The sequence below is a fragment of the Siphateles boraxobius genome, unplaced genomic scaffold (genome assembly GCF_051911475.1).
Source record: "Siphateles boraxobius isolate OS27281-9 unplaced genomic scaffold, OSU_SipBor_1 130, whole genome shotgun sequence".
Classification (NCBI taxonomy): Eukaryota; Metazoa; Chordata; class Actinopteri; order Cypriniformes; family Leuciscidae; genus Siphateles; species Siphateles boraxobius.
In genome coordinates this window covers 16781881-16795904 of record NW_027508734.1, presented here as the reverse complement: position 1 = coordinate 16795904, position 14024 = coordinate 16781881, and the positions used below count along the sequence as shown (strand labels likewise).

Sequence of the window (14024 nt, the reverse complement as noted above, 5' to 3'; positions counted from 1 at the left end):
TCATCGATGAGACTAGCCCCAGTTCACGCACCGGCGCCTCCATGCCGTGATATCTATTGTCTGCTATATTTACAACTTATTTATTTATTCCAGGCAATTGGTTGATGAAACATTGATTAAAATTAACATACAATTAATACAAATCGAAATTCACTTTAAAGAAAGGCTTTGTGCATCTGTTTGATGTCTCTGTGAAAGTTTTAAAGCAGTCTCTTAGTGCCACTTTCAGAGTGGTCACGTCCGTAACATTGTTTTTTCCTCATAAATGCTAACAAGAAAAATAAAATAAAATGATTATTTTATGTTCTGTGGAGAGCCAACCCTTCTTCATCCGGTCGGTATTACTTTTGCTTTGCGCAGTAGACTAGCCTAATTCACAGAAGTAGCCTACTAAAAAATATTTGGCCTAAAAGTTAAATATTTTTTGTGTCTATTAAAAACTAATAACTTATTAACAGTTATATTTGTTCTCCTTTCTCTTTCTTTAATGTGAAATGCTGTTTGAATTTCCAAGATAGAAACGCATTCTTGCCCTGGCTCTGTTGTTCCGGCTCCATATCTAGCTCCCACTTCTCCTCTTCCGACTCCATTGTGACTAATCACGCAAACCGCTTTTTTTTTCGTTTTCATATTGGGCTTCTGGGAAAAACATGGAGTTGCCTTAATTTATTTAGAGAGTGAATAAACTCATGAAACAGAAAAGTATCGTCATGTAATCCATTGATTTCAACAATGTAACTGTATTCTAAATACCAACTATTTAAATTGTAACTGTAACGGAATACAGTTACTTATAATTTGTATTCTGAATACGTAACGCCGGTACATGTATTCCGTTACTCCCCAACACTGCTGTGATGTCATGTGAGTGACAGGTTGCCCAGTCCTCACGACATCATTAAGGAAGAGAAGGGATGATGGTGCAAGTTATTTTGATTAAAGATAATGAGGGATCATGAATTCTGCAATATTCCATAAAAAAAGAAAAAGATAAAAGAAAGATTTGTCAATTTTGATTTGGTGACTTTAAAGCTTTTTGGGATTAGTGGGTTAACATACTAAACAAAAAAAAAGAAACAAACATAAGAGTAAATCTTAAACGCAGTGGTGGATGGGCCTGAGACCCAAATGGAAATTGGGAAAATGGTTTAAATTTGTGAAATGTTGAAAAGATTCCAAAATTGGATTTTGTGCATGAAGTTTATTTTGGTCACCTATCTGAGATCAAATCTGAAATCAGAGTATTACACTATTTTCGGTGTGGCAGGAAGTCGGGTACTTTACTCAAGGTGACGCCTTCTGAGTTTCCAAGGCAGAAGCAGAAATCCCAGAAGATGAGGCAGGCACAGTGATTTATTGGATGAAAGTGAAAAGACAAGGTCAAATGAGGTGCAGAAGACAAAATGAAAACATGTATGTCATAGACTACACAAGAAAGAAAAATGTACAGTGAAAAGAGAAAAAAAGGCAGCTGTGGTTACCAGAAATTTAAAAAATAATAATATGACAATGTTTCCGGTATTACGAGATGGCATATAGGTGCCTGATATTTTACAATTTATAACTGTATATTTCATTAAGTTATATAATTTTAATATACTAAGCTACTTGAACAAAATCTTGTGCTTAAAGCTTTTATTTTTTTTAAAATGTCCTTAAAATGTACTGATAACAACCATAATAATACAGATGGCACAATAGAAAGCCAAATGATGAATCAGATTTCATAAAACATGTCTAAGACTCATATATAAATGGCGCAACGTCGTAAACACACTGACTAGACCCATCAGGGTAACACACATGACACTAAAACAATACAAAAACAGAAAATATAAGACAAAACACCCTAATGTACATTACTGATTACAAAAGTAGGAATAAAAAAAAACGTTTTAAATAAAATGATCACGTGTGATGTGTCATGCAAATATCATAAATTTGACCGTATTTTACAATAAAACATATAATCATTGAACCATTTACAGATTTTACTGTTTACTCTGTAAGATAACTTATAAGTTAAAATTTAGAGTTTTATAGTTTTTTTTCCCTGTGAGAGTGATGATAAATTTACCTTAAACCCTCAAATTAAAAAAAAAAATCTAGCAAATGTAAAACTGAAAAAGAAAGATTACTGGTTTATCAAGGAGAAAACTAAGAAAATTAAATAAATATCCAGTACATAGCCTAAAGGTATTTTGAGAAAGTTGTACAGAACTGAAAAAAATACCCACCCACCTGAATAAAAGATATAGTGGATGCAGGCAACACAATAATGAGACGCTTGGAATGGAATATCTAAATGTGCATTACTAGTCAAATAAAAAGTGCAAAATTTGCAGTGATCTCTCTGTGAAAACTGCTTCCATTAGACTGAATCATACGCTATTGATCACCAGCAGTAAGCTATTTCAACAAATATGTCACATTTTGTGAAAATATCAGAACATTTTTAAAAGGTGACTGTTCATTTTCTTGTTAATGAGAATTACACACACTGATATTATAAATCTTTGATGAGATATGTTCCTCACTTCGGGAAACCAAGAACATTTGTGACCTGCTACTCAACAACAAACACATTCCTGTTCCTCAAAACAGATGGAGGACAGAAGAAACAGTTGAGGGAGAAATGACTGTTATGTGGAAACCCCCTCAGTTTTGTGAGGTTCGGTATAGGATATATCTAAGACAGGAGTAAATGCACTAAAATATTATTGTATAATATCGTATAATAATCAAATTAGCCAGTGATATTTATATAGATATTATTACAAATTGTATAATAATTGTAACTACTTATAATGATCATGTCCCAATCTCAACTGTACAAAAATAAAGGCATCCACAACAACAACAAAAATAAGCTGTGTAACAACACAAGTAAATATTTAATATTTTCAGGATCTCAGAACAAATATTGAACACGTTTCGTCATTGTTTGCTCTACTTAATTTACCCGAAAAATGCTCTTGTTTTGTTCCCTGTCAAATCACCTGCCTTGCAAACATCTGTGAGTGAAATCTGTGAGTAACTGAAGTGGGCACACATATGGAGAGCAAAGTTCCAAGGAAGAGTAAATTACACTTGCCCCGTCTGCATGAGCACGTCATCGAGGTGTGGGCGGTTACGCTTGGCAATGACAAGGCATTTTGTTGTATTTTGCGAGGTTCCGCTTCTGAAGATGCACCACGTCTGTACTTACCAGCCCTCAGTTTGCGTTTGTCCAAATTTCTTGTTACATTTACAAAATTAGCCTATAAATGACGTGAAGGCCAAGTATGGTTACCCATACTCAGAATTTGTCCCCTGCATTTAATCCATCCAAGTTAGTGCAAACACATTAGGAGCAGTGAGTAGTGAACACACACATACACACACACACAGCAAACTGTAGACACACACACACGGAGCAGAGGGCAGACATTTTTTGCAGCGGCGCCTGGGAAGCGATTGGGGGTTAGGTGCCTTGCTCAAGGGCACCTCAGTCAAATAAGCCTTTTAAATGAAAATAAAGTCGCTTTTCCACTGCATGGTACGGTACGGTTCGGTTCGGTACGGCACGCTTTGGCGCTTTTCCACTGCATGGTACGGTACGGCTCGGCACGGCACGGCTCACTTGTGGCGCTTTTCCACTGCATGGTACGGTACGGTACGGCTCGCTTCGGCTCGCTTTAAATGGTACCACCTCTGTTGAGGTTCCAAGCGTACCGTACCGATACTAAAATGTGACGTGGAAGCACTGTAGATCACTGATTGGTCAGACAGACAGAATCGTCACTACCAGCGTCATTGTATTTGCGAGACATCAAACCCGCTAGATTTAAATAGCCAGTAACAGCCTCCAATGTTTTAAAACTACTTGCTTGACTTGCTTGAAGAAAAAAAACTTCCAAAAAAGAAATGGCTGAATCGTGGTCAGTGGACGAGAAGCGCAGAAGTTCCTCTTGTTAGTTGCCGAGGAGCGGATAAACTATAACGATCAGTCATAATCCCACCCACTTTGAAGCGGTACTAACTGCAGTGGAAAAGCAACCGAGCTAAAGCGAACCGAGCCGTGCCGCGCCGAGCCGAGTCGTACCACGCAGTGGAAAAGCGAAGCGAGCCGAACCGTACTGAGCCGTACCATGCAGTGGAACAGTGCCATAAAGGTCCATGTTTAATAAAAATGTTCATGAAACAAAATAATAAATAAAAATGAATCAAAAAACAACACACACACACACACACAGAGAGAGGGGGACTCACTGTCTACACCTATTTCTAGACGCACAAAGTTACCCAAGACATGATCCTGGAAGAACATCCCTTACCCTAAACTTGACACCTAATCTAACATACCTCTAAATATCAGAGAGAAATGTTGAGAAATGTTGCTGCAATGATGGTCCAGGATCAACAAAGATGTTGAACCAGGAACAAGACCTATATGGGCAAATCTTTCCAAATACTGTGGCTACACCAAGTGAGGTCATTTTGAGAACCAAAGAAAGTAATTCTCCTCTAGAAAGCAACCATCTGTATATCTCTACAAGAACTTCAACTTTATATAAACTTTGAAATGAGTTTTTTTTTTATCCAACCTTGATACACTCACAATGGGGATGGAGAATTACGAGGGGGGATAAAATGCAGAAAGGTGGCAAGGATGGTTTGTTGAAGAACAAGAATATTTTGAGACATTTTGGTAAACACTGCTGTTCAAAGGTTTTGGGTTGGTAAGATTTTGAAAGAAGTCTCTTCTGCACTTGTAATTATTATGACAGTTTAAAATAATTGTTTTAATATGTAAATTATTCCTGTAATGCCAAAGCTGAATATTCAGCACCCAATTTCTTAAAAAAAAAAAAAAAACCTGAGCCCAAACTTTTGAATGGTAGTGCAAATACCAGATCATTGAGTAGTTTTTGTATAAATAACAGTTGAGAGTTAAAAAGAGCCCTTTATTTTGACGATTTACCCTTCAGCTTTGGCATGAAATCTCTGAATCAAAATCATTGTTGAAACCCTAAATCACATTATTTATAAAAGAAGAGGTTTTGATTTCAGGGCAAACATTTAAAATAGAGATATCAGCATTTTGGACAGTAACAGGACCCAAAAGAATCTGACAACCAAGGGAGTCCAAATCTAATCTAACCTAAATTCCTAGCAACTACATTCCAAAGCAGTCATTCAATCCGATTTTGTCCAACCAATTTAGTCTAAAAGAGGGAAGAATCAAAATGCCAGGTTCTTTGTCTCTAATATGAGCTGTATCGAATAATGTGTGGTTTAGGTTTTCCAGTAAATTTTTTAATTACAGTCACAACTAAACAGGTTCCTCATTTACCCCCTGCTTCATGTCTTAAAAGTCACTCAATTCATGTGGATTTATTTTACAAATCTCTTTATGAACTTTTTAAAGCATCAAAGTTGTAGTTGCGTAGACTGTCAACAGACAGAAATTACTCCGATTTCATTAAAAAGATCTTCATTTGTGTTCCGAAGATGAACGAAAGTCTAACAGGTTTGAAACGTCATGAGTGATGACCGGACTTTCTTTTTTGGGAGAAATTAACCCTTTTAACAGGACAAAATATGTTTTTGAAGGAAATGAGCATTACAAAATGCAAAGGCATTACAATGCTAAAATGATATGTAAAGATTCTAAAACACAGACCATGTGTGAGAGCCTCCGAAGTAAGCGTCATCTTTTGATTCTCATCTTAAATAATATGGTTTAGTCAGTAAGTTCATGCTAAAGCAATATAAAGTAGACAAGGTATTATTTACGACCATATTGTTGATGATGACTGATGGAGAATTACTACAAACAGTGTTAACTAAGAGGAAAATATGGAGTGATTGAGCGGCTATGTGGATGGAGATGGATGGTTGAATGATAACCCCCCCCCACACTACCCACTGGCTTTGTGGAGGCCAGTGCTATTAGCATGTCCATGTAACAATAAATCCCGCAAATCCCACACACACACAAACTCACGCACACCCTTAGCGCTCCACAGCAATGATGGATGGGCCCCTTCAGGCCTGTGTAGGAACCGGGGTGTGTGCCGCTGTCAGTGTTCAAATTAAAAAACTTAGCCCCTCCCAGAATCCCTCCCAAACACCTTGACTGAAGGGGAGGACACACACCGCGCACACAGAGGAAGCCTGAGTTTTGTTTCTGTAACCTTTGACTCCTGAAGCCCATCAATAACCTCCCAGTAGCACAGAAGAGACGGAGGGTGGGCTGCCATCCATCTTCATTGGAGGAGAGGAGAACGTGCGCTCGCTGTCTCTCCTCTCTTCCCTTATCACTCCATCATCTCCCACACTCTCACTTCACTTTCACTCACAACCTTTTGTCTGTCAGTTCTCCCTCTTTATATTCAGTTTGTCTCCTGTGAATCTCCATGTTGATGTACAGAAAATCAGGATCTACAAATTGTCCAAGTTGAGTTTTTAACAGAAGCAATTAAAAAAGTGTCCATCTGAAAACTATGAAATAATAAGGTTTATATACACTACTGTTCAAACGTTTGGGGTCAGATTTTTTTTTATGTTGTTGAAAGAAGTCACCAAGATTTATTTAATCAAAAAAATAATAATATTGTGAAATATGGTCGAAATTTAAAATGACTTTTTTTTAAATAGAACTGTTTCTCCACACTGTAAAAGTCTTTACTTTCACATTTAATCAATCTTAATGAATAAAAGTATAAACTTCTTTAAAGAAAATCTTACTGACCAAAAATTTTGAAAGGTATACACATTACATGCAAATCAATAAACCAACAATGCAAAAGTAAAAATTAACCAATCTAACCATTAAACCAAAACCTGGAGTAACGAGCAACAGAAGGTTTTGATTTACATAAATCGCTGAAGTTTCCCTGATTACAGAATACAGTTTAGGTGTTTATATGACACACTGATGATTATTAGGCCTAATAATCAGTCTTATTTTTGCACTCGGGTTCAGTCATCCCAATGCAAAAAAAAAAATGCAGCTTTGATCAGTTGATCAAGTGATTGTTGGTCACTGTCTTGGTAGGGAATATAAACTGTGGCATAAAGAGAGAGACAGACTGAGATTAGTTCACAGATCACCATATTTCCATAATCAGTCTGATATGAAGCTGTGGCAGACACTATGCAAACATCCCGCCACGGTTCTTTCCTCTTCGGCTTTTTCATCTAACCCATTTGCAAAAACATACACAGATTTGAGCAATAACTTATATAAAGGCATATAAACATGCAGGTTATTTTTAACTCTCTTCCGTAAGAGACAAAGATCCATTGGTGACATGCTATCAGCTTTCGCCATCGCCGGTAATCTGCTTTTATCTGTTTCATTTTTTTTTCTTCCTTTCTGTTCTCAACAAATGTTTATTATAAGCTCCACTGCACGCGATGTTGTCTCTCTCTGGATATTGAGACAGGAGTGAGATAGTGACCTCACCTGACCTCTGCTGCTCTGGCACACGAAACATGGACACTTTTGTCTAGATACATTCGATATCCGTGCTAATGGAGGAATTGGTCAAATAGAAATATTTCTAAAGTGACATTCATTATTAAAAAAAATATTTCATCCCATCTTGGATTGTTGTCAAGATTTGAAGATTTTCTAAGTTCCCACAGTGGTGTTTGTAAACTGTTTGTACATTAAACATGCACAAGCATATACAAGTGTGACATTCGCCTACGTTTGCAAATAGAGGAGATCTACAAGTAATTCACTAAAGTTGGTGACAAACTTTTTCACATGTGTAAAATAAAATTATAATCATGGCATACAGGTTTACTTACAGTGCCCGTATTATGCTATTTCAAAGGTTCCTAATTTTGTTTTGGCGGTCTTCTACAATAGGTTTACATGCATCCAAGGTCAAAAAACACTATCATTTTCTCATAATATACATTGCACATCTCATTTCTCAAAGAGTCTGAAAACGGTTTGTTTGAAGATTCAGTCTCTCAAAACTCCTTTCCGCAAGCAACTCTGCTCTGATTGGTCAGATGACCCAGTCTGTTGTGATTGATCGAGCGCTTACAGCGTTTGTCGGAAACGAAAAGCTCATAACACAGCGATACGAATTATGGCATTAGTTTTTCCATATCAGTTCCAGCACAAGTCCAAATCCTTTTGAAGTGTATGAAGAGCTGATTCGCAGCACTGAACACAAACCGAACTCTTCCAGGTCCCAGCTACAATTTGAGGGTGGGTCAAATTAGACGTCGTTCACGGGCATCTAATGAAGACCATAGGTGGGCATTATGCAAATCTGTTACAAAGTTATAAAGGTATGTAACAGGAAGTGAGACTGTAATTGGCTCATTACAGCAGTTCAGAATTAAATCTTTCTTTTAGGAGACAATAACTTTGTCACACACATTGATCTTTAAAACTTTGCAGAGCTTTTACATTCACAAACAGCTCTAATTACACACTGCAAGAAAGAATAGGGTCGGGATAAGTCAGGGTAAAATTATCTAATCTTGATGATCTGTAATCTTTACCCTTGGGTAAAATAATCTGTAACGATTTTCTCATTGTCTTCAAAAACACATTATTCATCTTTTACATCCTGATTCGTTTTTGAAGCACTACCCAGGAGATCACAGCATCTGTTGAAGCAAGAGTTACATCTGTTTCTGACAGATCATCCCTCTTCTTTTTCTTTGTAATGGCCCATTTGGGGAAACAGGACAATTTTTTGTTCTGCTAAAAACAACATGCAAATTTGAAGCCTGATCTTGATCGCATCACCTCTGTCATCTCTTTCCTACTCTCTAACAGCTCAAAACTACACAAGTCGTTCAATCACACACTGCTGTTAGGATACATGCGGTCAAGAAAGGATAAGTTGGGAGAATAACACTGCAAGAAAATCTGTATTTCTTTCCGACACCTGAATGTGTCCTTTGCTTTTTCCGTAGATCTTTGTCAATGAATTCTTTTTTTTCTTTTCAACTTTTGAACTAATGAATTCATGTAAATCAGGGGGTTTTACCATGGGTCCACAACCCACAGCAGTATGGGAGGGTTTTTATTCTAAACAAAAGCGCAATACTAAATTAACTTTAATCTATGCTAAATTTATCAAGCTAAAGCAAATGCTTCATTGAATCTTCCACATTAAACTGTATCAAGTAAAATTATGTACACACACAAATGATGCATCAATCATCAATAACCATAGCTGCTTTTATCAAAAATACAGTAATAGTATTATATTATTACAAGAAAGTAATAATATTGTTTAATATTATAATAAATAAAAAAATCCAGCTTTAATTCATTCCTGTGATGGCAAAACTGAATTTCCAGCAATCATTTCTTCAGTCTCAAGTGTCCTTTATCCTTCAGAAATCATTCTATTATGCTGATTTGGTGCTCAAGAAACACTTTTTCAATGTTGAAAACAGTGCAACTTAATAATTTTATAGAAGGTTTTCCGAGGATTATTTGATGAATATAAAAAAAATTGAAATTAAAATCTTTTTGTAACAATGTAAACATCTCCAATCACTTTAATGTCCTTGTTGGAAAAAAACATTCTTACAGACACCAAACTTTTGAACGGTAATGAATGTACTGTATTTGGTTCAATATGCATGTTATTACAGGTCTGGCTTAAAATGAAACACTCAGTTGTATAATATATGGAGGTCCCTGCTTCATTTCTCTATCCATTGAATGTTCCTTTGCCTGGAAATGGTTGAAGAAAGGTTTAATCAATGAATGTGACTTCAAGACATCTTGAACTGACACTGGAAGTGAAGTCACCATTGCCCGTGGACATCTAGCATAAAATTACAGCCTATTGAAGTGTTAAAGAAAACTTTCCAAGAGGTCTGGATTACCAGATCCCCTCACCATGGGTTATATGACAAAAGGACAAGTCATTCAAGCAAGTCCTTTATCTTGGGTCGTAAGAATTAACAATTCATCTTCAGTTTTACATTTGGCTCAACCGGGTCATAGCTGCCAGAACTTCCGAACTTCACCATCGGTCCCGGGCCGTGAGGGAGGGAGACGGGCGCTGAGACCGGCAGGAGGAGGCAGGATTCATCATCCGGTTATAAGCTGGCACTGCTCGGTTCCTGAACCCCAACAAAAAGCCTGTCGCGCTCAAGTGAGCCCCAAAAGATTTGTTTTGCCCGAATCGCTCAAAAATTGTGGGGAATCAACAGACCCAGAGGGCCACGGTGTCTCATCTGAGAGGAGGAAAAAGCGGAAAAGGAAAATGTGTTTGTGGAGTGTTCACAGTTCAGTAATGTTTTCCACACACAAACATAAATAGTGGTAGCAGGGGGCATCTCTCATTGCATGATGGGACAGTGATTGGATAAGGCAGGTTTTGTGCAATAATAAAAAGGAAGGAAATGAGGGAGTAGAGTTGTGTGTGGGCCGTGTACTTTAAATGGTTCTAGGTCATATAAGGTCAATCTTAGAGTCACTGACCACTTTCATATTTCATCAAGCATACTACAAAACAATTAGATTCAGAGTGACTTCATCTAAACACAGACAGACTGGTAAGGAAAAAGTATAAATACTTTAGGGAGTCAAAAGTATTTACAAAATGTATATATTCATATACGTCACAACAAAAGCCCATTAGCAGATTCTGTCACTGTTTATAAACATTTATCAGAGCCATGGACATGAGGTTAGTGCACATCTGGACCAGTGTTATTATTGTTAACTAAAACGATTACAAATCATTTGTATTAATTTAAATAAATGAAATTAAAAATATAAATATTAGATGAAAAGCTTAAAAAATTGAAATTTTATCTTGGCAACTAACTGAAATAATAATAATAAAAAAATACAAATAAGTTGAAATGCAAAAATTACTAAAACTGAAATGGATATAAAGCTAAGTAGAGATATAAAAAAACTAATAAAATTATAAAACCACATAAAATTACTAAAACTGAAGACAACTGAAAATATAAAAATAAAAGCTAATTCAAGATATTATTAAAAAATATAATGGTCTACTAAAATAACACTGATCTATTGGCAAGGCACTCATGTGGAAGTTACACACAGGTTCCATGTTGCGACCATGTCACGTTTCCATACTGCAATTCCGCTATTTTGTGCCAACTGATGTGCAGATGCAAAATAAAAGTACACAATCTCGATTTTTGGCATATTTTTTTGGCATTTGCAGAATTTATTAGTACTGTAGTATTCATTAGTGGTTTAATATAACAATCTGTACAGTGCATCTCTCTCTATATGTTCTCTACAATCAGAGCTGTCTGCAAAGGCTGAATGTTCTCATGCACATGCACGCTCGCTCTCATACACGTCCAAGGCCAGGTGCTGTGTGGAAGACACATGAATCAAATATTGGCATGAAAAAAAAAAAAAAAGTCAAGGCACAGACAAGAACTGCTTATGGCGCTTGTTCTGTCCGTAAAACTGAAGAATTCCCTTTATAGTTTAATGATCTTGCATCTACTGTATCTTTTGTGCCAGTAAAAATTAAAATGAAAGAAAAAGAAAACTCCCGTTAAACAAAAACAAACAAAACAATCTCTCAAAACAATATAATATTGCACCCACATTCCTATCAGGGAAAATATCAAAGTTATGGCAAGACGACACCATTTCAATACAAAGAGCCATTTAATATTAGTTTTAATGTACAGCGGTGTACATAAACTCATGACTGTTTAAATGTGCTGACATTAGCCTGCTCTTGTATAATGTCTTTATCTCTAAGACATTATAGTAGCTTCAAGGCCTTACACATCTTCAGTCAGTTCTCGCATTGAATGCTATATTTGCAATCAATGAATAGAAGAAACTTAAGCCTCTATTATGCACATTGGAAGTCCAATCACAAACAACTTAACCTTAATCTGGTCATTTTTGTGACAATAGTAAACTAATCACTTGCAAAACTGCCACACAACTGTCATTCTTTAAGGTATTAAAATATAATCTATGTCTTGGCTGTAACAGACTAAAGCTTGAGTATTGTCTAGTATACAATTAATATGCATTAAATATTTAACAAGGGCAGTAACTGGATTCCCTGTATTGAGAACTCCCTCAAAAATTCCCTCATTATGATCTGCACTCACATGAACCCTTGACCCGTCTGTGAGAATATTAGTTTATCTTCTCACAGATATTAAAGGGATAGTTCACCCAAAATGAAAATTCTGTCATCAATCATTCACCATCATGCTGTTCCAAACCCGTGTTACTTTTTCTTCAGCAGAACACAACAGAAAATATTTTGAAGATGGTTGGTAAACAAACAGACATTTCTCAAAGTATCTTATTTTGTTCTCCACAGAAGACAGTAAGTCATAAAGGTTTGTAACATAATAATGACAGAAATTTCAGTTATGGGTGGACTATCCCTTGACAAATTATGACAGCAATATTCAAGCATAGTTAGTGTTCCCATTTCCTTTAACTTTGCAGCAATTTAAGTAATATCCACACTACAGTGCAACTGTAGTTGTCAAATGCAAAAATAAGATAAATAATACTTTAAAACTGTTGTAAAGGCAATTCAAATTGTGAAACAGGAAGTTAGTGTGACAAAAGAACATTACACGAGAATAAAACGCAACAAAAAACAGTTTTAAAGAACAAAATGTGATTTGGTGTCCTTAATGTGTTCAGTTAGTACACAGGAAGACATGGACACCATACCACACAGGCACGGGATGGTTTAGCAGGTGCACCTTTCAGACAGGAGCATTAATATGTGTATGTGTCAGTCCCAGTGTCTGTGTTAAAAGAACAATATAACCAACTAATGGAGTAGGGCAAGCGTAATCTACACGCTCTGATGGTGGCAAACCATCAGGACGTGGGCCGTCGGCTGATGCGTTGGCTTTCTCAGGCTTGGTTGGTGGCGATGAGATTTTTCAGCTGTTTGACAACAGTGTCTATAAGCTTCTGCTTGTCCCGTTCGTTTTTACGGAACTGAGCGAACATGTTGTTCTTGCGGCTTGTGTCCTTCATCCTGCACACAATGAATGAAGCATATCAGATCATTAGATTACAAAATCAGAAAAAAGGAAGATGCAAAAGATTGGGTTTTTTCACGTTGATAGTTTAGAATTGTATGTACTATATCCTCAGTGTGAAATGCTCATAAATGAGAACAAAGAGAGGGCAAACAGAGAATGAAAGAGTAGGATGACTTCACTAAAACCTAACCTTTCCAAATTCGTCATTCCTATGAAAACTAGCCAAGGAATATGATGACACAGGGTGGCCACTTAAACTCAAATATAATGTTGGTCACAGGGTGCTGTACCACTATAGAGCTCAAGAAAGGGCACAGACTTTAACTGAGACTACCACTGTGTGGTCAAGAAAGGCATTCCAAATGATGCTTCCATGCAGGAACCTTGGAGCAGACTTGCATGGAGGTTCTAATGATCTTGCTCACTTTCCTGCCGCTTGTGCCAAACGCTCATTCTCAGTAGCCTGGAGATCACTGAACCAATGCATGCACATTCCTCTCATTCGCAAACGGCCAAACCATGGCAGAGCTAGGCACCAGTGTTTGACAAAATACTGAAGTGACCCATCATCATTAAGGCATTGAAAAAAAAAACACATTCTTTTATTCTGCCTAGTCTGTAGTCCTCCGCTTTTAAAAGGCAGATCATGAAAAACAGGATTTTCCTTGTTCGTTTGATACTGGGGAAAAAATAAGCAAATCAATGAAAACAAAATGTAAACAGACATAATTCACACTACTGTTCAAAAGATTTTTTTATGCTTTTAAAAGTCTCTTATGCTAACCAAAGCTGCATTTATTTGAACAAAGTCAACTGTAACATTGTCAATTTAAAATAGCTGTTCTCTATTTTAATACATTTAAAAATACAATTTATTCCCATGATTGCAAAGCTGAATTTTCAGCATCATTAATCCAGTCTTCAGTGTCACATGATCCTTCAGAAATCATTATAATATGCTGATTTGCTGCTCACTAATCATTCCTTCCTTCATATTAATTTTGAAAAACTGC

At 36.6% G+C, this 14024-nt stretch overlaps 1 protein-coding gene across 8 annotated transcripts in view; it reads right to left on the bottom strand.

The window, feature by feature from the left end:
- Positions 1-11154: 11154 nt before the first annotated feature.
- exoc6b (exocyst complex component 6B) overlaps positions 11155-14024 on the bottom strand; it is a 111503-nt gene continuing 108633 nt past the window's right edge. For 7 of the 8 annotated variants that reach the window (XR_013203631.1, XR_013203633.1, XM_077228223.1 and 4 more), the window contains one exon: positions 11155-13004. Coding sequence is in view for 5 of the 8 variants with exons in the window: in XM_077228223.1 (XP_077084338.1) it covers positions 12878-13004 (127 nt within the window). In the remaining 3 variants the exon portion in view is untranslated. The remainder of the gene's footprint in view (positions 13005-14024) is intronic. The other variant, XR_013203632.1, reaches the window with a different exon arrangement.